At 37.8% G+C, this 22,728-nt stretch overlaps 1 protein-coding gene across 4 annotated transcripts in view; it reads left to right on the top strand.

Moving 5' to 3' along the window:
• The window catches only part of LOC124785083 (diacylglycerol lipase-beta-like), an 853,236-nt gene that overhangs the window by 791,981 nt on the left and 38,527 nt on the right, over positions 1-22,728 (top strand). For all 4 annotated transcript variants that reach the window (XM_047254152.1, XM_047254151.1, XM_047254150.1 and 1 more), the window contains 5 exons: positions 4,216-4,339; positions 12,218-12,361; positions 12,482-12,593; positions 18,104-18,196; positions 21,685-21,839. In XM_047254152.1, the coding sequence (XP_047110108.1) occupies positions 4,216-4,339; positions 12,218-12,361; positions 12,482-12,593; positions 18,104-18,196; positions 21,685-21,839 (628 nt within the window). The remainder of the gene's footprint in view (positions 1-4,215; positions 4,340-12,217; positions 12,362-12,481; positions 12,594-18,103; positions 18,197-21,684; positions 21,840-22,728) is intronic.

The following is a 22,728-nucleotide window of genomic DNA, read 5'->3' as shown; positions in this document are numbered from 1 at the left end:
GTACCACTCTCTTATTGTATGCTCTATTCCTTCCCCATCACAACAAGATTAATGAACTCTTAATTAATATCCAGGAGCCACAAGGTATAGATTGTGCCCTTGTTCTGTGCTTTAGTGAGCACCATGTTATGTCAGATATTGAAAAACTTGCTATAGATAATTACTGCTTAGCAACATCTTACTGTAGGAAATTTATAGAAAAAGGTGGAGTAGCAATCTATGTCAGTAACAGCATCACATGTAGTGTAATTAATGTGCTGAATTTTTGTATAGATCAACAGTTTGAAGTGTGTGCCATAGAGCTGGCTTTAAATAATTCTTATATAGCAGTAGTAGCTTTATACAGGGCTCCTTCAGGTAACTTAAGCATTTTTTTGAAACAGTTAGATGCACTCTTTAATACACATATTTAAACTCAGTGGAGATGTCATAGTTATTGGAGACTTCAATGCAAATTTCCTAACAAACTCCAGAGACAGAGTAGATCTTGTGAACTTGATGTCCTCATATTATCTTGCTTCTGTTATAAATTTTCCCACCAGGATAACTTCATGAACAAAATCATTAATTGATAATGTATTTATTGACATAACCAAGATTGATGATATAGCTGTCAGGTAAGTCCTGAATGGTCTCCCTGACCATGATGGACAAAGACTCACCATTAACCATTCAAGTATTTGTGAGATTAATAGTGGTCCCAACTGGAAAATTGCTAGGAAATCTACTGATGAAACTATTGAGATCTTTAAATCACGTCTCCAAAACATAGACTAGAGTCCAGAATATAATGTAGAAAATGCCAATTCCAAATACAACCTTTTCAGTAATGAAGTGGCTCTAATATTTGAAAGTACCTTCCCAAAAAGAATATACACAACCCATACTAAAAAATCCACCAACAAGCCTTGAATTACCACTGGAACTAGGATTTCTTGCAAAAGAAAGAGAGAGTTGTACATTGCCTCAAAAAATCATATGACCCTAACATTTTAAATAACTATAAAAAATACTGTAAAATATTGAACAAAGTCATTCAGAAATCAAAAAGTATGTATCTGTGCTCAAAAATTAATAACTCCACTAATAAAATCAAAACTATATGGGAAATGATACGAAATGAGACTGGTGCAAGTTACCCCAACAAGACCCAAAATATTGCTCTTAACAATGAAGGTAAGCTAGTTCAAAATCAAGATAGTGTAGCTAAAATCTTTAATGAGCACTTTTTAACTGTTGCTGAGAAAACAGCATGCAAAGGCTCTTCAGGAAAGGCAATAAAAACTCGGAAAGAACTTTTCCCTAACTCTATAGACACGATAGGTATGGCCCCCATAACTGTGCAAGAAGTAAGAAAAACCATAGTGTCTCTAAAAAGTAAAAATTCATCAGATGTAGACAATATTTCCAGCAAACTGCTAAAACCCAGCTGTAACCAACTCTCTAAAGTTCTAGCTGATATATTCGATTCCTCTCTAAATCAAGGTATCTTCCCTGACAGAATGAAGTATGTTACTGTGAAGCCCCTCTACAAAAAAGGTGATCCCACAGATGTTTACAACTATTGTCCTATCTCTCTTGTAACAACATTTTCTAAAATCTTTGAAAAATTAATGTACATCAGGATTGTCAATCACCTTGAAAAATTTGCACTAATTAGTAAACAACAATTTGGTTTCAGATAGGGCATATCTACAACCAAAGCAATTTATGCACTTACAAATAACGTTTTAGAATGCCTTGACAAGAAAAAATTACCCGTTGGCATATTCTGTGACCTGACTAAGGCTTTCGACTGCATCGATCACACAATACTTTTAGGAAAAGCAGCCCAATATGGAATCTGTGGACAAATGGGTAACTAGCTCAGATCATATCTAGAAGACAGACAACAAAAAATAGTATTAGGTGTTAACAATCTACAAGTAGGAGAGGTAGAGTCTGACTGGGAAACAGTACATCATGGAGTTCCACAAGGGTCAGTCCTTGGTCCGCTCCTATTTATTATATATATTAATGACCTACCCCTGTCCTCAAATAGTGCTAGCAGTATCACAATGTTTGCAGATGACACAAGTATAGTGACAGCCAATAAAACCTCCACTGACGTAGAGTTAAATGCCAACCAAGAACTTGCAAATGCTCTGAACTGGTTCACGGCAAATTCTCTAGCAATAAACCTCAGTAAAACAAATTACATGCGGTTCAAATCCAGTTACATAAACCCAGAAGAGATTAACATTGCACACGAGAGCCAACAGTTACAGAGCATTCTGTGCACAAAGTTGCTAGGCGTTCACATAGATAACTGGCTCAACTGGGAATTCCACATACAGCAAACACTAAAAAAGCTTAGCTCAGCAACGTTTGCCATCCAAATAATCTCCAAAATTGGAGACATAAACGTATCAAAGTCTGCATATTTTGGCTACTTTCATTCAGTGATGTGCTATAGAATAATCTTTTGGGGCAACTCACCACTTTCAAAAAAAATTTTTGTAAGTCAGAAAAAAATTGTGTGAATTATATGTAGTGTCCCTCCAAGAACCTCATGTCGAAATCTTTTTAAACAGTTAGGTATATTAACCACTACCTCACAATATCTCCTTTCACTCATGGCTTTCACTCTTCTCAATTCCTCTGAATGTGAAACAAATGAGGCATACCATCATTATAATACAAGACGGAAAGGTGATATGGATTGTGAATGGACAAATCTCTCTCTGGTACAAAAAGGGTAAAGTACACAAGTAAAAAAATCTTTAATGCACTCCCAAGTAATATAAAGTGTCTAAAAGAAAATAAAGTGCTATTAAAAAGAAAGCTAAAGGAATTCCTACTGGAAAAATGTTTCTACTTTTTAGATGAATTCTTCAACAGAGATAAATAATTTGAGTAGTAATTCAGATTATTTCCTTTGTCATTGTTATCTGTATTGTTTTTTATCACTATTGTATTTTTGTATTGTATTGTTTATTAACTTGATTACATTATTGTATTATACCAGTTTTGAATCATTCATCTACCATGTGTAACATACCAGTATGTACTGTATTGTATGATATCTATATTGTATCTGCTTTGACTTGTTCCAAATCCATGCATAATCATGCCATACTGGATCCATGGAAAAACACTCATATCTTATCCATCTGAGTGAGAGCTATGTGATACAGAAGTCGTATTATGTAACAGCTCTGTTGAAAACTCTGCATACTCCTCCTCATGCAGCTGAAAACCCGAGAACATTGTGTCAAACACATCTCTGATTCCACATCTCTGACTGATTAGCATCAATCTCCACTAGCCTGTCCTATATACACCTTTCTCCCTTCCCGAAGTCCCAGCATCCTCCAGTTGCTCCCCACCACTTCATTTTTGTTTGATTTGTCTTTCCAGCAATCTACATCTCTCTGTGGGCTCCTCATTCCTGTATTCTGACCCCCTCCCCCCCCTTACCCACCCATGCTGAACATGCACCATCTATTGTACTGTAAACAGTGTGTGACTTTCTCCATCTGACTGTTCCAGGGTTAGCTCACCTGTGCAACATTCATATCACTCGCCTCCTTGGTCTCTCACCTATTTCAATGTTCAACATGTCAATTACATGGTCAGTGATTATTCCTTCCATTGACAATATAGCTCTCATAGCTGAGTCACAAGCCATATGATTTTTTTATCTAAAGGGCTGATAGCTACACTGTTAACAGTGCATTTGAAAACTACATCATTGATCTATTGCATTCAGTGGCCCATTTCTTCTGGCCCTAGTCTAACACAAGACCTTATAGTTCTTATCCTGTTGATATAAATAAATCTAATGCATTTTTATTTGGTTATGTATTAGAAAAACAATGTTTGCTAACACAGTGAGGAAGTGGTTATTGAATTTGGTGTCCAGTAATGTTATTCTGTCACACTTACTATATGAAAACTCATTTTCATTTACCTCACAGTTTAAAACTATAATAGGACTTCCATTCTTTGCAGACATTCTGCTGTAGGTTATCATTAAAAGAGATTGGTTTCTATTGATTTGCAAAAGTGAAATTGAATGCAAAGACCTTGAGCAGTCAAATAAAAACCAAACTGATGTGTAACATAGGTCACTTCTGATCATTTGTTCTGATAAATAGTTTTCTGAATATGATGTGCAAACAACATAAGATTAATAAAGAGTTTTTCAATTAAATAATGATACTTTTTTTCTAGGCAGAAGGCTGTTACCATACGGGAAGACAATTGTTGCTTGTGCCATTTTGCTGGTGTAAGGTACATGTCTGAACTAGACACTGAAGATATATTGTTTGCATCATTTGAAAATGAGTTATTCCAGGTAAAAAATAATCAATTACAATGTTTCTTTGTTCAACTGATCAGCTCATCATGAACAGCACACCTTTGAAACTAGCAAAGTGGTATTTAGTGCTTCGGGAGGAAGGCAGCTTACCACTCATAACATAGACACATTGTGTGAAATTCCTTGGGGTACAGCTGGATAACTAATCATGATGCATCTCTCATTGTGTGCATTGATCTTAGACATGAGTGTTTCATTTTATGTTTTTTTAAGTCTTTGTTGTTTATGGAATTATTTTCCTGTGAGTCAACCTAAAGTAAATAAAGTGTTTATACAAGCAGAAACGAGTAATAAGAATATTGTGTAAAGTAGATAACTCTATGTTTTGGAGAAGTCTTTTTAAATAGCTTGGAATTTTGACACTCACTTCCAAATAGAGTTACTCCTTAACAGTTGCTGTTTCTGATAATAACAAGCAGTTTCAAATGAATTTTGATTAACACAGTCACTGCATAAGACACAAAAACAGTCATGATATAGACTTTGCCTCCTTGTCAAGAGTTCAAAACAGAGTCATGTACTCAGATGGTGAGATATTCAACAAGCTCCCATTGATCATAAAGCAGAATATTTGGGACCACCAGCAATTTGAAAGGAAATTTAAAACTTGCCTAATTATCAATTTTTTCTATAAATTAACTGAGTGTCTGAAAGCAGATTAAAAATTTCTGTTAGCTACATGGCAAGTAGCTGTTTTGCTATAAAGCTGTATGACAAGCAATAATGCACTATAAATAGGACTCAGTATTTACAGATGTAAAAATATTGTTTTGCAAAACACTATTGTATTCAAGTAAGTATTAAGCTTCTAATACCACATAAACAGCAGCTTTAAAATGAAACTAAGGAGGCAGAACCCTTTTTTTTTTTTTTTTTTTTTTTCTCCTTCTAAAGTAGCAGCTCTCTTACTTATTTACTTGATTAAATTTAGATGGTGTAATTTTTAATAGCTTTAAGCAGAGCAATGATACATTATAGTTAATACAGTATACATAGTAAGTTTCTATGATTTCTTAGACTTATTTTAATGTATACTTGGACTCATTTCACGTTTCTGAAGTTTTTTCTTGATTTGATGTACAGAACGTCATGAATGAATGAATGAATGAAAGGACTGAAAAGTGAAGACTTGTAATTATAATTGTAGTATAAGATTAAAAATCATGTAGCTTTTAAATTATGCAGCTCCATTTTGATACAGATATAGCGAGAATCTATTAAGTGAATTATCATCTAGATGATTAGACTGACTGATGACACTGGTAACTCAAGAGAGATGGTGATTTGATGTGGCGAGGTTAAAATGGGGGGAAATTGAAATCTGCAGGGGAAGTTAATATAGAAATAAAAACCAGACAGACTCTGGGAAGGAAAGAAACAAAACAAGGGGCTCAAAGACCATGGGCAGTAAGACATATAGGCAAGAAACTAGATGGAACAAAAGAGATGACAATAAATAGGGTAAATATTGAACTGCAAGTACAAAGGTTTACGGTTCAGTTCTCAGCTGGCCAAAGATGTCTTTTTTTTTTTTGCCACTACTAGCCATTTCCTTTCCTATCTCACTCGCAAACAGAGTGAGGGAAAAAACAACTGTCTATATGCCTCTGTGTAAGCCCTAAAATCTTGCAATTTTATGGGAAATGTGCATTGGTGGCAGGAGGATCATTCTGCAGTAAGTTTCAGATGCTGGTTCTCTAAATGTTCTCAATATCATTCTTCAAAAAGAATGTTTCCTTCCTCCAGGTATTCCCTTTTCAGTTCCTTAAGCATCTCCATAATTCTTGCATACTGGTCAAACCTACTGGTAACAAATGTAAAAGCCCACCTCTGAATTGCTTAAATGTCTTCCTTTAATTTGACCTGGTGGGGATCCCATACACTTGAGCAGTACTCATGAACAGGTCACACTAGTGTTCTGTATGCAGTCTCTTTTACAGTTTAACAATACTTTCTTACTCATCTGCATTAACTTATATTTTTCTGTGTTTGGAGTTATTGGCCATTCATCACACCAGCTAGAAATTTTGTCCAAGTCATCTTATATCCTCCTCAATCTTTCTACACACAAGATCATCATCAGGAAACAGCCACAGGTTGCAGCTCTCCCTGTCTGTCAGATCACTTATGTATATGGAGAATAATAGCAATCCTATCCTACTTCCTTAGGGCACTCATGACAATACTCTTGCCTCCAATGAACACCTACCATTGAGGACAGATTGCTGGATCCCATTACTTAAGAAGTCTTTGTGCCACTCACATATCTGAGAACTTATTCTGTGTGCTCAACTTTTGTTAACAGTCTGTAGGGGACACTGTGTAAAATGCTTTTCAGAAATTGAGGACTGTGGAATCTGCTGTTGGCTTCATCCATAGTGCGCAGGATATCATGGGAGAACAGTACATGAGCGATGCTTTCTAAAACCTTGCTGATTTGTGGACAGAAGAATTTCTGGCTCAAGGAACTTTATTGTATTTGATATGAGATTACATTCAAGAATTCTGCAGCAAACCAATGTTAAGAGTATTAGTCTGTAATTTTGTGAATCAGTCTTTTACTCTTCTTATACACAGGACTTACTTTTGCTACTTTACTGTTGCCTGTGACTTTGTGCTGGGTAAGAGATTTCGAGTAAGCTAAGTAAGGGGGCAGTGCCATAGACTACTGTTTGTGAAATAGAATTGGGTTTCCTTGTGGACCTGCTGACTTATTTGTTTTCAACTCTTTCAGTTGCTTTTCTAGGCCACAGATGCCTATTGCTAGGTCCTCTATGTGGAGGTCTGTGCAGTGGTCAAATGATGGTATGTTTGTATGACCCCCGTGATGATTTCTTAAAAGTGTAATTTCAAACTTTGCCTTTCCTTTTGCTATCTTCTATTGCCATACCAGACTGGTCATTGAGTAACTGACTATAAGCCTTCAACTCACTTAGTGATTTTACACAGGACTAAAATTTTGGTAAGTTCTTGGCTAGATCTTTTACTAAGGTATGACAGTGGGAGTTGTTGTATGCTTTGTGCAGTGATCTTTTTACAGATACACAAATCTCTACTAACTTTTGCCTGTCATCTGAATGTTTGCTTTAGAACCAAGAGTGAAACAGTCTTTACTTCCTCAGCATTTTCTGTCCCTAATGCATTTACTCAGCACATACTTCTCTGTGGGTCAATTTATAATCTATTGAAACCTTGCCCATAATCCCTCCATCATACTGGAAACAAATGATGTCCATTCATTATCTAAGTGGTATGCAAGCAACTGCATATCTGTTCTTTCTAGTAAGTATACTCCTCTAGACTTCTTGATTGATTTATCTCACTGCAGTAATCATCATTGCTATGATGATATTATGACCACTAATATCTGTATCTGTACTGATACCATCAGTAAGTCAGTCCTGTTTATAGCTACAGGGTCTAAAATATTTCTGTAGTGAGTGGGCTCTCATACTAGCTGCTCAAGATGGAAAATGTGTTCAAAAGTTCTTTGGAAGACTGCCTGTTCATACCTCCTGCAGTGAATCCATAACCATCCCAGTTTATACTCGGTAGCTTAAAGTCAGCTGCGATTAATATTCCATGATCTGGGTACTTTCACCCTACTGACCATGGACTGTCTTCGAATGACTCTAAAACTGTCACAGAAGGATTTGGTGGACAGTAAAAAACCCAACACCAAGACCTGTTGTATGGATCCAGATAACATCAAAGTCACACTCGAAATCAATATCATTAGAGACAATATGGCATCCAACCTGTCTTTACAATATGTGTTCCTTGACTCAATAAATAATTAAGATCTTTCTACTTTGGGTTTCAGCTATCTCTCAGTCCCAAGAATAATTTGAGGGCAACAAATTTCCTGGAGGGCAGTAAATTGGGAACTTTTTTATGAATTATTCGACGAATTACTGACAACATTTTGAGAGTTAAGGTGTCTTTACTATGAACCCAGTCTGATTTAGCTGTCTGCATGTCAACTGGCAAGTGTTCGTCACATTACCTCAAGCTCTCACCTAGCCTAAAAAATCCCCATATTCACTCCACAAGTACTCTGTTGTCCAAGCATCTGTTTCCTTTCTGTAGTGCACCTCTGACCTATCAAGGGGTGTCCTCTTGCTCTCCACCCGATAACACAGGTCCAGAAATCTGCTGCCAAGACCATCACAGAGTCAAAGAAGCCTTTAGTTGATATCCTCCCTTGGCTCCAAACCAATGCACACTGATCAATTTTGGGAACAATGCAGCAAATTGTGAGCTCTGCTTCCCCCCCAAGTGTGATGCCAGCATCCTTCACCACATCCACCAACCATCCATATGAACTGAGGACAGCCTCAGAACCCATGTGACAAGCTCCATTGGTGTTGACATGAGCCATAAGTTGCAGAGGACTATACTCCACATGCTCGATGGCTTCAGGCAAGTCCTCATCCACATCTTGGATGAGGGTCCACAGCAGACATACCAAGTGCACATTGGCCTTCTTTTCTGCCCAGAACACTATTCCCCTAAGGAGTTCCGCAATGGGTGTGTGGTGTGCGCACTGTAAGACCTTCAGTACACACACCATCAGATTATTTGACTTGTCGCTCTAATGAAGTAGGCAAGTGTCAGCAATATGTCTCGTGGTGTTATCGTGGTGTGTTTATCTTCTGCCGTTAGGTCAGACAACAGAAATGCCACTTGCACACTTAGAGTAGCAGATTGACGGTGACCATCTTTAAACAGAACTTGATTAATTTTCACAAACATTTATTAAAATAATAAAAATCATAGAAATTACTTAACTTGATTCTGGATACTGTTTACAATTGACAATCTGAAGTTCCTTTGGTCTTGGTACGTTAATCTTATTCTCACATATCTCTGATACTTGACAAAGTGTCTATACATTTCTCTTCATGGCTATGTACAGGAATATGATAATTTTATTAGGCACAGACTGAAACTTGACTACAGACTAATGCAGACTGATGCAGCCTAATGCAGACTGATGCAGACTGACTAATCAGAGGTCTGTACACTCGTTATAATACCTCGAGCATTCAGGTATCACTGCGTGGGTGTGATCCGCGAGGAGAAAAGGTTCTTCGTTAGCAGCAATCTCATTGGTTGCGTTACATATTAATACGTGGATCGGCGGAAGCAGAATTTGGTCCGTCTCTAAGACAGCGCCATCTCGTAGTGCGGAGATGTACGAGCACTGGGCCTGAGCTGTTGTGCTTAGCGGGGCACGCTCTATTGGGAAAGTTGTGTACGTGCTGACTACGTGGAACTACATACACAACAGGGTGTAACATTGGAGATCCCAGTAATTACCCCCTGGAGCTGCTAGTAATTACCCCCTACTATGTCTCTGCTCCGACTTTGCTGAAGAAGTGGACACCTGTCCCTACAGAATGTGAACAGACCAGGCCAGACAACCAGCCTCCATTTTGGCCCTCCTCATCGAGTACAGCAAATGAGTTATCACCCACCACTCACCCTGCAGTGAGGGCAGATCTCCCACATTCGGTCCACTGGAAGGTGTCACGCCAGCAGACTGCAGATGAAACAAGTGATGTCTGAGGTCTCCCATGTGATTTGCCAGATGCTCTATGATTACTACACCCTGAGGCAGCAGCCTGAAGTTGGCTGACTGTAGCCAAAAGCACCTTTGGCTATTTCCCAACTGTGGCCAGCTCCTCCTACACATGCACACAGCATGCACACATCCTATTCATCCCTGCACTAGTAAGAAAACACAGAAAAAGCTAAATATGTAACAAGCAGCTCTGCCGGTATGTATTGCAACTGTTGGAATCTTACTTTCTCTGTGACATATAGCTTCTTTTGTCAGTGGCAAGGGTTTTATAATATGTAATTTGCCAAAATGCACTGTGATGCAGAATCTGTGTTAAACTGCGTGCACCCATGTAACTGACTCAGGGCCATTCCGAGTTAAACATCGTGGTGTTTAAGCTGTACTTCAGGTTTGAAGCTTCCTGTCAAATAAAAACTTTATGTTGAACTGGGAGTGAAACCTGAGATCTTTGCCTCTTGAGGGAAGTATGCTACCAACTGGGATTTCCAGTCATGACCCACCCTCACAGCTTTACTTCTGCCAATATCTCTTCTCCTACTTTCATTCTTATAATCTTCAGGTGATGACAAGTTTACCTATTGATAAATACTGAAAGTAAAGCCATTTTGCAGTTTCCATTTTTTCTACAGCTATAATCAATAGCTTGTCATCCGAGTATATAATATGCAGCCACTTGTTTCATTCATTATCTGTAATTTTTCCAGCATACCATCAAGGGTTACTGGACACTTTTTTTCAGAGAATATAAGTTTAAATCTTGTGTCCTAGTATAGATCTCTTAGGTTATTGTAAAGTAGTGTTGAGCAACTGACTTATCATAGACATGATACTCTGGAGGGTCACTATAAGTCATCAAATGCTCCACTGTGGCATATAAATGGTTTGTAGAGTATTTGAGCTATAAGAATTAATGCAGAAGTGAGTTCTCAAAACAGACCTTAAACACTTATACATGTAATAAAACAGGTACAGTCTCAAATATAGCTGTAATCCTGGTCAACAGAAACACCTACAGAAAAATATAGTGCCATGGAGAAAGTTTTCCAGTCACTGACCATTATCTGATGTACTGTGCTCTGGTACAAATGACCGAAACTAATGATGATAAAATATGACCTAGAAGAGTGTTTGACTTTCTAGTGATGTGGACTGTTGAGCTTTCAATGAAAATCTAGGTCATGTTTATCACTAATAAGTTGAAACAGAGAATGGCAATTTAAAGCAACTGCATATAAGGTAGAGTAATTCTTCTTTTGATATTAAGCTCTGAAAATGCAAAAGCAGTTGGAATAATGATCTGCAAAAACTGAGAAGCAAAATCAGACTAGAGATAAAATTCTCTCAGTTAGCAGGATTTTCAGACATAACTATGGACTTGACATAAAACCAAAAATGAGCACAAAGAACTAATAGAACAAACAGACATTGTCCCACAAGTCTACACAATAAACACTTACTTCAAGAATAAGGGTATAGTAAAACATATACAAGACAGCATCAATTTCCACGCTGATGAAAGGATTATGGTGGGGTTTTATCATCAAATTTCAAATTTTATACACTTTTATCTAGTGCTTGACTAATGACAGTGTGCATGAGTACCTCATAATGATACTTCTGACAAGAAAAAATCAGAACTGCAGGTTTTGAGACGTAGTACAACAGAACTTCTGCTGCAATTGAAGCAATGTAATACAAATGTTGTATTCACACTGCGCAGAAAAGCATTAAAATAATATTTTAAGAAGTCTAAATTTGAAAAACACTCCAAGGTTGGTCACAGTACCAGAACCTTTTTTCTCTCTCTCTCTCTCTCTCTCTCTCTCTCTCTCTCTCTCTCTCTCTCTCTCTAAATCAAGCACTACTCTTATCTATCAGTATAGTGTTAAATCAAAAAAGATCAGAATATATGGTAGATAAAAATGACAAAACTATATCATCTGGATCATTGTGCCATGAAGAGATAATAAAAACAACCAGCCAGAATTCAAATAATCATCTGACTCTCTTCAGTATTTTTCATTAATAAACATACATCTCACTAGGATTAAGTGGTTTATACTATTACAAACAACATTTGTGCTAACAAAGCATTTATACATTTTTTGAGAATATCCCTGCCTGTAATTACTGATGTTAAGAGAGTTTGTGTTTTCATTATTAATTTTACTTGTTTATTATTCTGCTGTATATATGATTACATGTTCAATATTTTTCTATAGTTTTTCAGAACTAAATGAATAAATACTGTTTTCTCTGTGTTCTAGTTGCCATTCTTTGTTACTTCTGATCATAAAACCTGCAGTATTGTTATTGTGATAAGAGGATCTATATCAATGAGAGATGTGTTCACTGACCTTACAGCTGGAGCTGACTATCTTGAAATACCAGAACTGCCTGAAAATAGTATGGTAAGTTTGTATCCATAAATATACAAATTAAATGCTTTCTGTATATTTATCATTGTAATGCACGACACTTTTGTATTTCTGAAACAAAGTGATTTCAGTTGTAATTTTCTCTGTTGGCAGGGCCATCGAGGAATGATACTAGGTGCAAAAAATTTGAAGAAAGTGTTGCAAGATACTGGTGTAATAGACAAAGCCATTGAGTTGTACCCACACTACAGTCTCACCTTAACAGGTACCATTAACATGATATACAAAGGGAAGACAGTACTGTAAGGTTATTTTAATGAAATGCATACTGATAGTGGTTCAGATATATTTAATATTTAGTTTTGTGACATATGGCACTCAGACTCATTGTTACAGACACATTAATCAACAGTTCATAATGTTATAGAAAACAAATTTAAATGCCTCATTCACCTTAATGCCGTTTACAGGGTGACAATTATTGAACTGTATGAAATAAAATTCTCATAACGTCTAAATGGTTTGTGTTAGGACTTTCAAACAGCACGGTTGTCCATGGGGTATGATGGCAGTTAGTATTCGCATTATGGTTTGGTTTAGTGACAAAGCCCACTTTCATTTGTAGGGGTTTGTCAATAAGCAAAATTGGTGTATTTTGGGGACTGAGAATCCACATTTCACAATCGAGAAGTCTCTTCACCCTCAACAGGTGATTGTGTGGTGTGCAATGTCCAGACATGGAATAATCGGTGAGATGTTCCTTGATGGCACAGTGATTACTGAATGGTACATGAAGGTTTTGGAAGATAATTTTATCCCCATTATCCCAGATTCAACAAGATTTCAACAAGATGAGTTCTTGCAAGATGGAGCTTGACCCCATCAGAACAGGAGAGTGTTTGATGTCCTGAAGTAGCTCTTTGGAGGCCGCGTACTGATTCTGGGGTACCCAGAGGCCACTGGCATGAGTCTCAATCGATCGCCATATTCTCCAGATCTGAACATATTCGACTCCTTTTTGTGGGGCTTTATTAAAGACAAGGTGTACAGTAATAACTCCAAAACCATTGCTGAGCTGAAAACAGGCATTCAGGATGTCATTGACAGCATCAATGTTCTGACACTTCAGCGAGTCGCACAGAATTTTGCTATTCATCTGAGCCACATCATCGTCAATGATGGCAGGTACATTGACATGGCATAACCCGAATTCGAATATCTGTAGTGATTTTTACATGTTAAATAATTAAATAGTTTGTACATAATTCAATATATATACATATAGGTCCATTGATTGTGACTGGGCCAAATGTCTCACGAAATAAGCATCAAACGAAAAAACTACAAAGAATGAAACTCGTCTAGCTTGAAGAGGAAAACCAGATGGTGCTACAGTTGGCCTGCTAGATGGCACTGCCATAGGTCAAATGGATATCAACTGCATTTTTTTAAATAGGAACCCCCATTTTTATTACATATTCATGCAGTACGTAAAGAAATATGAATGTTTTAGTTGGACCACTTTTTTCGCTTTCTGATAGATGGCACTGTAATAGTCACAAATGTATAAGTACGTGGTATCAAGTAACATTCTGCCAGTGTGGATAGTGTTTGCTTCGTGATACATTACCCGTGTTAAAATTGACCATTTACCAATTGCGGAAAAGGTCAATATCATGTTGATGTATGGCTATTGTGATCAAAATGCCCAACAGGCATGTGCTATGTATGCTGCTCAGTATCGTGGATGACATCATACAAGTGTCTGGACTGTTCGCCAGATAGCTACGTTATTTAAGAAAACAGGAGGTGTTCAGCCACATGTGAAATGTCAACCACAACCTGCAACAAATGATGATGCCCAAGTAGGTGTTTTAGCTGCTGTCGTGGCTAATCCACACATCAGTAGCAGACAAACTATGCGAGAATTGTAAATCTCAAAAACATCGGTGTTGAGAATGCCACATCAGCATCGATTGCACCCATACCATATTTCTATGCACCAGGAATTGCATAGCAACGACTTTGAACATTGTGTACAGTTCTGCCACTGGGCACAAGAGAAATTATGGGATGATGACAGATTTTTTGCATGTGTTCTATTTAGCGATGAAGCATCATTCACCAACAGCGGTAATGTAAACCAGCCTAATATGGGAAAATCCACAATGGCTGCGACAAGTGGAACATCAGCGACCTAGGTGGGTTAATGTATGGTGCGGTATTATGGGAGAAAGAATAATTGGCCCCCATTTTATCGATGGCAATCTAAATGGTGCAATGTATGCTGATTTCCTATGTAATGTTCTACCGATGTTACTACAAGATGTTTCACTGCATGACAGAATGGCAATGTACTTCCAACATGATGGATGTCCAGCACATAGCTCACTTGCAGTTGAAGCGGTATTTAATAGCATATTTCATGACAGGTGGATTGGTCATTGAAACACCATACGTAGCCCGCACGTTCACCAGATCTCATGTCCCTGGATTTCTTTGTGTGGGGAAAGTTGAAGGATATTTGCTATCGTGATCCACCGACAATGCCTGACAACATGCATCAGCACATTGTCAATGCATCTGCAAACATTACGGAAGACGAACTACTCGCTCTTGAGAGGAATGTCGTTACATGTATTGCCAAATGCATTGAAGTTGATGGACATTATTTTGAGCATTTATTGCATTAATGTGGTATTTACAGGTAATAACGCTGTAACAGCATGCGTTCTCACAAATGATAAGTACACAAAGGTACATGTATCACATTGGAACAATGAAAATAAAATGTTGAAACATACCTACGTTCTGTATTTTAATTTAAAAAACCTACCTGTTACCAATTGTTCATCTAAAATTGTGAGCCATATGTTTGTGACTATTGCAAAGCAATCTCTAAAAACAAAGATGCTGTAACTTACCAAATGAAAGTGTTGATACGTTGGTAGAGACAATAACAAACACAAACACACACACAAATTTCAAGCTTTCGCAACCCAAGGTTGCTTCATCAGGAAAGAGGGAAGGAGAGGGAAAGACGAAAGGGTGTGGTTTTAAGGGAGAGGGTAAGGAGTCATTCCAATCCCGGGAGCGGAAAAACTTACCTTAGGGGGAAAAAAGGACAGGTATACACTTGCACACACACACACATCCATCTGCACGTATACAGACACCTGTCTGTACATGTGCGGATGGACATGCATGCCTGCGTGTTCTCCCTTAAAACCCACATCCTTTCGTCTTTCCCTCTCTTTCCCTCTTTCCTGATGAAGCAACCTTGGGTTGCGAAAGCTTGAAATTTGTGTGTGTGTTTGTGTTTGTTATTGTCTCTATCAACGTACCAATGCTTTCGTTTGGTAAGTTACAGCATCTTTGTTTTAGATATATTTTTCCCACATGGAATGTTTCCCTCTATTACATATATATATTGTTGTGTCATCATCATCATCATCATCATTCATCCCCATTACGGTCAGAAGAAGGCAATGGCAAACCCCCTCTGCTATCTCTGCTATATGTAACATATATATTATATAATTGTTGTGTGTGTTTGTGTGTGTATGAGTGTGTGTGAGAGAGAGAGTGTGTTTGTACTAGTGGTACTTTATCATTTATATGGTTAGGTTTCAGTTACTTCAACTTGTTTTACTAAAAAAACCAATGTAATTAGGGCATCAATAATCATGTCATTTAATTTTCTTCAAATTCATTGATTTTCTGCACATAACTGTTCCTTGCTAGACCATGTCATAGAAAAAAAGTAATATATAGCATTTCTTGGTCAAGGCGATGTACAGTCAGACTAATACAGAGTCATTATCTGAAAGAAACCCAAGGAATTCTTGTGTTTAATTATTGCCAAAGCACAGGCAATGTTAGATTTGGTGCAAAATTGAAGTATCTCTTTATTTTTTGAGATGCAGGTCTCTAAAAAATTGATGCTTCTCAGAGAGAATCAGATACTGACTAGGCTGGCAACCATAATTTACACTTATGGAATATTGAACTTCATTTCTGAAATTCAAAGGTCACTTGTCTAGAAATAATAAGCACAATGGAAAAAAGGACATTTTGAAAAAGGTTTCAAAGAATATTATGTCACCTCACAATGATGAAGGGAAAGGAAGAACTTAAGTGGTATCAATAATGATGTAGAAAATATATAAACCACCACAGAGGCATTATCTGAATGGGATGGAAATCAGTAGATGTGATGTACATGTACAGACAAACAAATGATTGCAATTTCAGAAAAAAATGGATGGTTTATTTAAAAGAATGAGCTTCACATATTGAGCAAGTCAATAAAACATGGATCCAACTCTGGCCCTTATACAAGCTGTATTCAGTTTGGCATTGATTGATGAAGTTGTTGGATATCCTCCTAAGGGATGTCTTGCCAAATTCTGTTGGACTTGTGCATTAGATCATCAAAATCCTGAGCTGATTGGAGGGCCTCACCCATAATGCTCCATAATGCTCCAGATGTTCTCAATTTGGGAGAGATCTGGTGACCTTGCTGACCAAGGTACAGTTTGGCAAGCATGGTGACAAGCAGTAGTGAAGCACACTGTGTGTGGCATTATTTTGGTGAAATGAAGCCCAGGATGGCTTGCCACGAAAGGCAACAAAACATGGCATAGAATAAAGTCCACACACTGTTGTGCTGTAAAGGTGCTATGGATCGCAACTAAAGTGATCCCAGTATGAAAAAAATGGCACCCCAGACCATTACTGCCGGTTGTCAGGCTGTATGCTGGGTGACAGTCAGGTTGGTGCCCCACTGATGTTTGGGTCATCTCATTGTTTGGAATAGAATCTCACTGACTGGAGTGGAATTGTCATCTGTAATGAGTCTCACTGGGAACTGAACCCTGACAATCAGTCAGTCTCTGGAGATTCCCTGGACACTGGTGGGATTCCAACCTGACTGTCACCTGGCATATGGCCTAACAATCAGGAGTGGTGGCCTAGAGCACCATTTCCTAATAGCAAGACCAACCTGACTGTTGCCCACAGTAGGGCCTGACATCAGGAATGATGGTCTGAGATGCCACTTCTTTTCATACCATGATCCCTTCGGTTGCCGTCTGTGCCCCTTACAGAACAGTAGTACGTTGACAATATTCTATGCATCCTCTGCTTTGTTGCCCTTCATGGCAACAGATCCTGGTCTTACATTTCAGCAAGATAATGTCCTCCTGCGTATGGCAAGAGTTTCTACTGCTTTTCTTCATTCTTGCCAAACCCTACATCAACCAGCTAGGTCGCTGGATCTCTCCAAAATTAAGAGTGTTTGGAGCATTGTGGGCAGGGCCCTCCAACCAGCGTGGGATTCTGATGATCTAACATGCTTATTGGACAGAATTTCGGGCAATATCCCTCAGGAGGACATCCAACAACTGTATCAGTCAACACCAACCCAAACAACTGTTTGCATAAGACCAGAGGTGGACCAATACATTATTGATTTGCTCTATTTCTGAAGCTGCTTCTCTTGAATATCCAATTTTTCTGAAATTGTAATCATCTGTTTGTCTCTACATGTACATCACATCTACCAATATTACTCAAGTGAGTGCAAATAATTGCAAGATGCACAAATTATGGGTGTGATGAGAATTAAATGGCACAGGAATAAGAAAGATAAGAAAAACAGGAAGTGAGAAACTTTGACAGATTGCCTCAAAAGCGCTATGTCTTTGGTTCTTTTCTTGTTTACCTACTTATCATAAACTTTTCATGCTCTAAAGTAACTGGTTGTTATTTCAGGGCATAGTTTGGGTGCTGGAGTAGCTGTTCTCCTAGGTCTGATGTTGCGTTCAAAATATCCTAACCTCAAGGTTTACGCCATTTCCCCTCCAGGTAATTATATGTTATACAGCTCATCTTATTTACATTATGTTGAATTATTATCATAGGTTCTGTATTCATCCTAATAGAAAAAGTAAATAATTTGCTAGCAGAGCACAGCGGTGTTCAAACCAACCATCAGATTGATGACATCTTTACTGTACCTTACAATGATTGTTTCTCTTCACTACCATTAATTCATTCATCCGCCTTGTGTTTCGTCAGTTCCACTGTGAGAAATAGCCTTAAGGATTGTAAAATAAGTTAAAAAATACAAGGAGCTCAGAAGATGTGGGGTAAAGAGGACCTGAGATTGCAACAAAAAAATGGGTAAACCGAATACATACAGTTTTTCATGAGACTGCTGTTTACTGTGCTCACAGAACATGCTAAATGTCACATTTGAAAGCCCGCTATATTACTTACATGTTATTCATCAGAAAATGACCACATATTTACAATTACATTTAATATCAGTTGCTTTCAGTTTGCTGTCAGTAAATAATTGTCCAATTTTCTCTTTTCCTAGTTTGCATTCACTTATTTTCTGATGACAGTTCTCATTTTCTGGAGAGTTAAAACATATGCATAGTCAAATATAACAGAGTAATTCATTTCATTGCCTCTTTGTGCATAATAATGGGTTCCTCAATCGCCTCATCATCTCTATTCCTCCAGCAAACACATCATGTGGCCACTCAAATCCCAGTTCATAGGCAAAACTATTTCACTATTTGTAGATGTTACCATCGTCTACATCTCTACAACCATTAATTTGTTTCACAAGATTGGTCAGAAGTGTAGCAGTGTCACATTTCTCACAACTATAATCTTCAAAACCGCTTTTAAGCAGAGGTAGTTGCATTGTCTTCCAGTGGTAAGACAGGAGTCACATGCATAATAGCTTATTCAAAATAAAAATAATCACTCTAATCATAACAGAGTACTTTGAGCTTGGGTATTTCCTTTCTTCAAAATTTGCCCAGCTATACTCAGATAATCTTCACCTAGAAAATTGTGAGCTTGCTGTAGATTAGAATATAGGATAAGATATTATAAAATGTCACTATAAGTCCCATTAACAGTCATAAATATATCCTGCCTACGTTATTTGTAGAAGACATTTAAGTGTGGTCTATATCTAAGACATTGGTTGCAAATAGACATTTTAAGTACCATAACTTAACAGTTACTGTTTAAAAAAAAGCTGCTAATTTTCCAATTAGACCAATACACTGCTGTCTGTGTACTACAGCATTATTTGCACATGTGATTATATACTGACAGTTATTGAAGAAAAATAGTTTCTGTGTCTTGTGAAGCCAGAGGCTTATTTCCTTTATATTTTTCCCTTTAGAGAACTATCAAAGATCATTAAGTATTACTGATTTAAATAATAAATACCAGTACATTTAAGAGTGCACTCTTTAATATAGTATTAAAAACTCCTGTACTCTGGTATCAAGAGCTGTACATTGGCACAATAATAGTCACTTCTATTTTTTTTCTTATGGAGAAGACATGATGATTGGGCATCAGTTTCCATTGGAGAAGAAATGGTTAGAATGACAGTTGTACATTATATAACTCTGAATAAATAATGCGCTCCACTAGACCCCTCTTGACAAAAAAGAATCATGCCTGCCAAACATTACTAGGGAACTGTGTGACATGACAGATTAATGTCCAACTGTTTTTTGACGTTTGTGTCTTTGCTTTGTTACAAGCTGCATCAAAATTGATCAGTCCATTGATAGTTGATGAGCAGTTTTGTACAGACATGTTTACGCACTCCTCCAAAAAGTAAAAACAGTAGGGTTGTGTGCAAACTTATGTTAAACAACATAGCTACATGTTTTGCACAATAAAAGAAACAAATGCAATGTGTCACCTCAAATGGATCCTACACTACAATTATTCCTGAATTTGTACACAGCTTATTGTTAATGCCCAAACAGAAAACAATGATTTTAGTTACATCTGAAAATGGAGGAGCAACCATTCAAAAAGGAACATAAATTGTTGTAGAAAAGAAAATATATGTTTAGGAATTCATCAGAGAGTCCTCAGTGACACACGTCTCCATCAAAACTCATGTTGATTTTAATACAGCATGATGTTTCTCTTAGAAAGAAGATCTCAAGGACTGCAAAGATAAATTTGAGTGAAGTGAATGAAAAACTAAAAAAGTTAAAATCTTTTGAAGATCATAGAAGTATGAGGAACTGAAATTGCCCAGCATAGAGGGAACTGATCTCAGGTCTATTACTGTCATAAAATACTGAGAGAAAAAGGTCCGCATGAACGGCCATCAACAAACTGTGGCCAAGAAACAAGTGGACCACCCTGTTGCTGAACATGCTGCCAAACAAGATATCCCTCATCTTAATGACTGCTTCACAGCCTGTGCCATATGGATCCTTCCCACCAACACCAGCTTTTCTGAACTGTGCAGGTGGGAACTTCCCCTGCAATACATCCTACGTTCCCGTAACCCTCCTGACCTCAACCTTCATTAGTCACTGTCCTCACCCATCCAGCCCCCTCCCTGTTCCCATTGCAGCACTACACAGCCATCATTTAACTGCCTCACCCAGTCTTTTAATTTCTTTTATTTCTGTGCTCTCCACTACTTACCACCCCCCCCCCCACCCACCCCCCTCTGCACCTTCTCTCCTGCCCTCCGTCGAAACTGCAACACTTGACTGTCTGCCATTCCCACCATACTATCCCTCCCCCTCCCCACCCCAGCCTCCTCCTTACCCCCACCCAGTCGCCACTCCCATCATGCACTGGTGCTGCTGTTTGCAGTGTGGTCTCAGCTCTCTGAGACTGCTGATGTGTGTGCAAGTTGCGTTTATGTGAATGTGTGTCTACTGCTGACAAAGGCCTTAATGGCCAAAAGCTTTAATTGTGTGAATCTTTTTGTTGTGCCTATTGCTACTCAGCATCTCCACTATATGGTGAGTAGCTACTTACCTTCTCTGGTATTGATAAATTTGTCTTTTATTACGGGAACAGAGTCTGTGATAATATTGGCTATTTTGTTACATTATGCTGCACATTTCAGTCATCAAAACTGAATTCCCATTAGCTTGATGTTATCTTAATACATAAGAAAAGTCACACAATAGTCATGAAACACAAGCTAAAGTCACTATTGCGCAACTAAATTCTGGTGAGATGTTTAATTTCATTATGGAGACAGTGAGTTGTTATTTGTTAGTTTTTTCAAATGGTTTACATATAGCTAAGGAATAAAACTCATATTGCATTTACTGCTTTAATACATGTTTCAAAACTGGCTGCATTCTTTGTCTTGGACAGTATATCTAACATATCATGTGAATTACTTTGAAATCTCCAGCCCCACATGGCACTTTGGTTCATTTTATTGTTTGTTGTATTTCACATTTGGGTTTTAAACTTTTATTGTTACAAAATGATGTAGCATTGCTATTACCAAGAGTTGTTTTTTAATCAGTTATTTGTTTTTACAGCTGGTGTTTTGAGTAGGGAAGCAGCAAAAGTGACAGAAGAATTTACATTTTCAATTGGTGTGGGAGATGATTTTGTTATGAGACTGGGCGTGGACAGCATGGAAAACATTCGAACAAATGCTCTCCGTGTGTTAAAATTTTGTAAACTGCCCAAGGTAAGTGGCTAAACATTATCTGATCTGCTCTGTTTGTGTCATAGTTGATAATGATAATAATAATGAAAACTGCAGTGGTGGTAGTGGTAATAATAATTATGGTAATGATGAACACAGTGATGATGGTGATGGTGGTGATGATGATGATGATGATGATGATTGCAATAAACTCAAAAACACAACTGAGGCCAACAAACCCATTTTCTGGTTCCCTGAGTCCAGACTATGTGAACAAGATGAAATTAAGTGCCACACTCCCCTCCTCGAAAGCAACGAAGCACCTGCATAAGAATCAATAATTGTAGAGCTGCGTAAACAAGGTCCTCAGAAATCAGCTGAAATGTTCCAAAAGCAAATTAAAAAAAATTGGATTGAAGAAACCCTACCCAAAGACTGGAAAATAGCTCTAATCCATCCACTGCAGAAGATATGCCCCATGAAAAACGTCAGCTACAGAGAAATATTCCTCCTACTGGTAACCAACAGAATTCTCTTGTTTGTCATCCAGGAGTGCTTAGAAAGCCAGGCCAAGCACCAAAAATTGGAATACCAAGGCGGCTCCAGGAAAGGTTGTTCAACAGGAGAACAAATCCATAACTTCAAAAGCGACACCAGATACTGTACTTTATAGGTCTAAACAGTACATATCAGCCTTTTTGATCTTCAAGGAAGTCTATTATTCAATAGGCTGTGAAGCCCTGTTCAATATCTGTAAGGAATTTGGGCTGACCTTACTAGCATTAAGTAGAACCACTTGACAGTTACTAACTCCAAGATAAACTTCCTAAGTTGCCTCTCAGAGTTCTTTGTAATCAAAACAGGAGTCAGACAAGGCAGTGGACTGTTTCTGATGCTTTTCAACTGTGTTCTTGAAAAAGAAAAAAGTCAT

This window comes from Schistocerca piceifrons, chromosome 1 (assembly GCF_021461385.2).
Source record: "Schistocerca piceifrons isolate TAMUIC-IGC-003096 chromosome 1, iqSchPice1.1, whole genome shotgun sequence".
In the NCBI taxonomy this organism is placed as follows: Eukaryota; Metazoa; Arthropoda; class Insecta; order Orthoptera; family Acrididae; genus Schistocerca; species Schistocerca piceifrons.
Note: the sequence above shows the minus strand (reverse complement) of the source record. Positions and strands in the feature narration are given on the sequence as shown.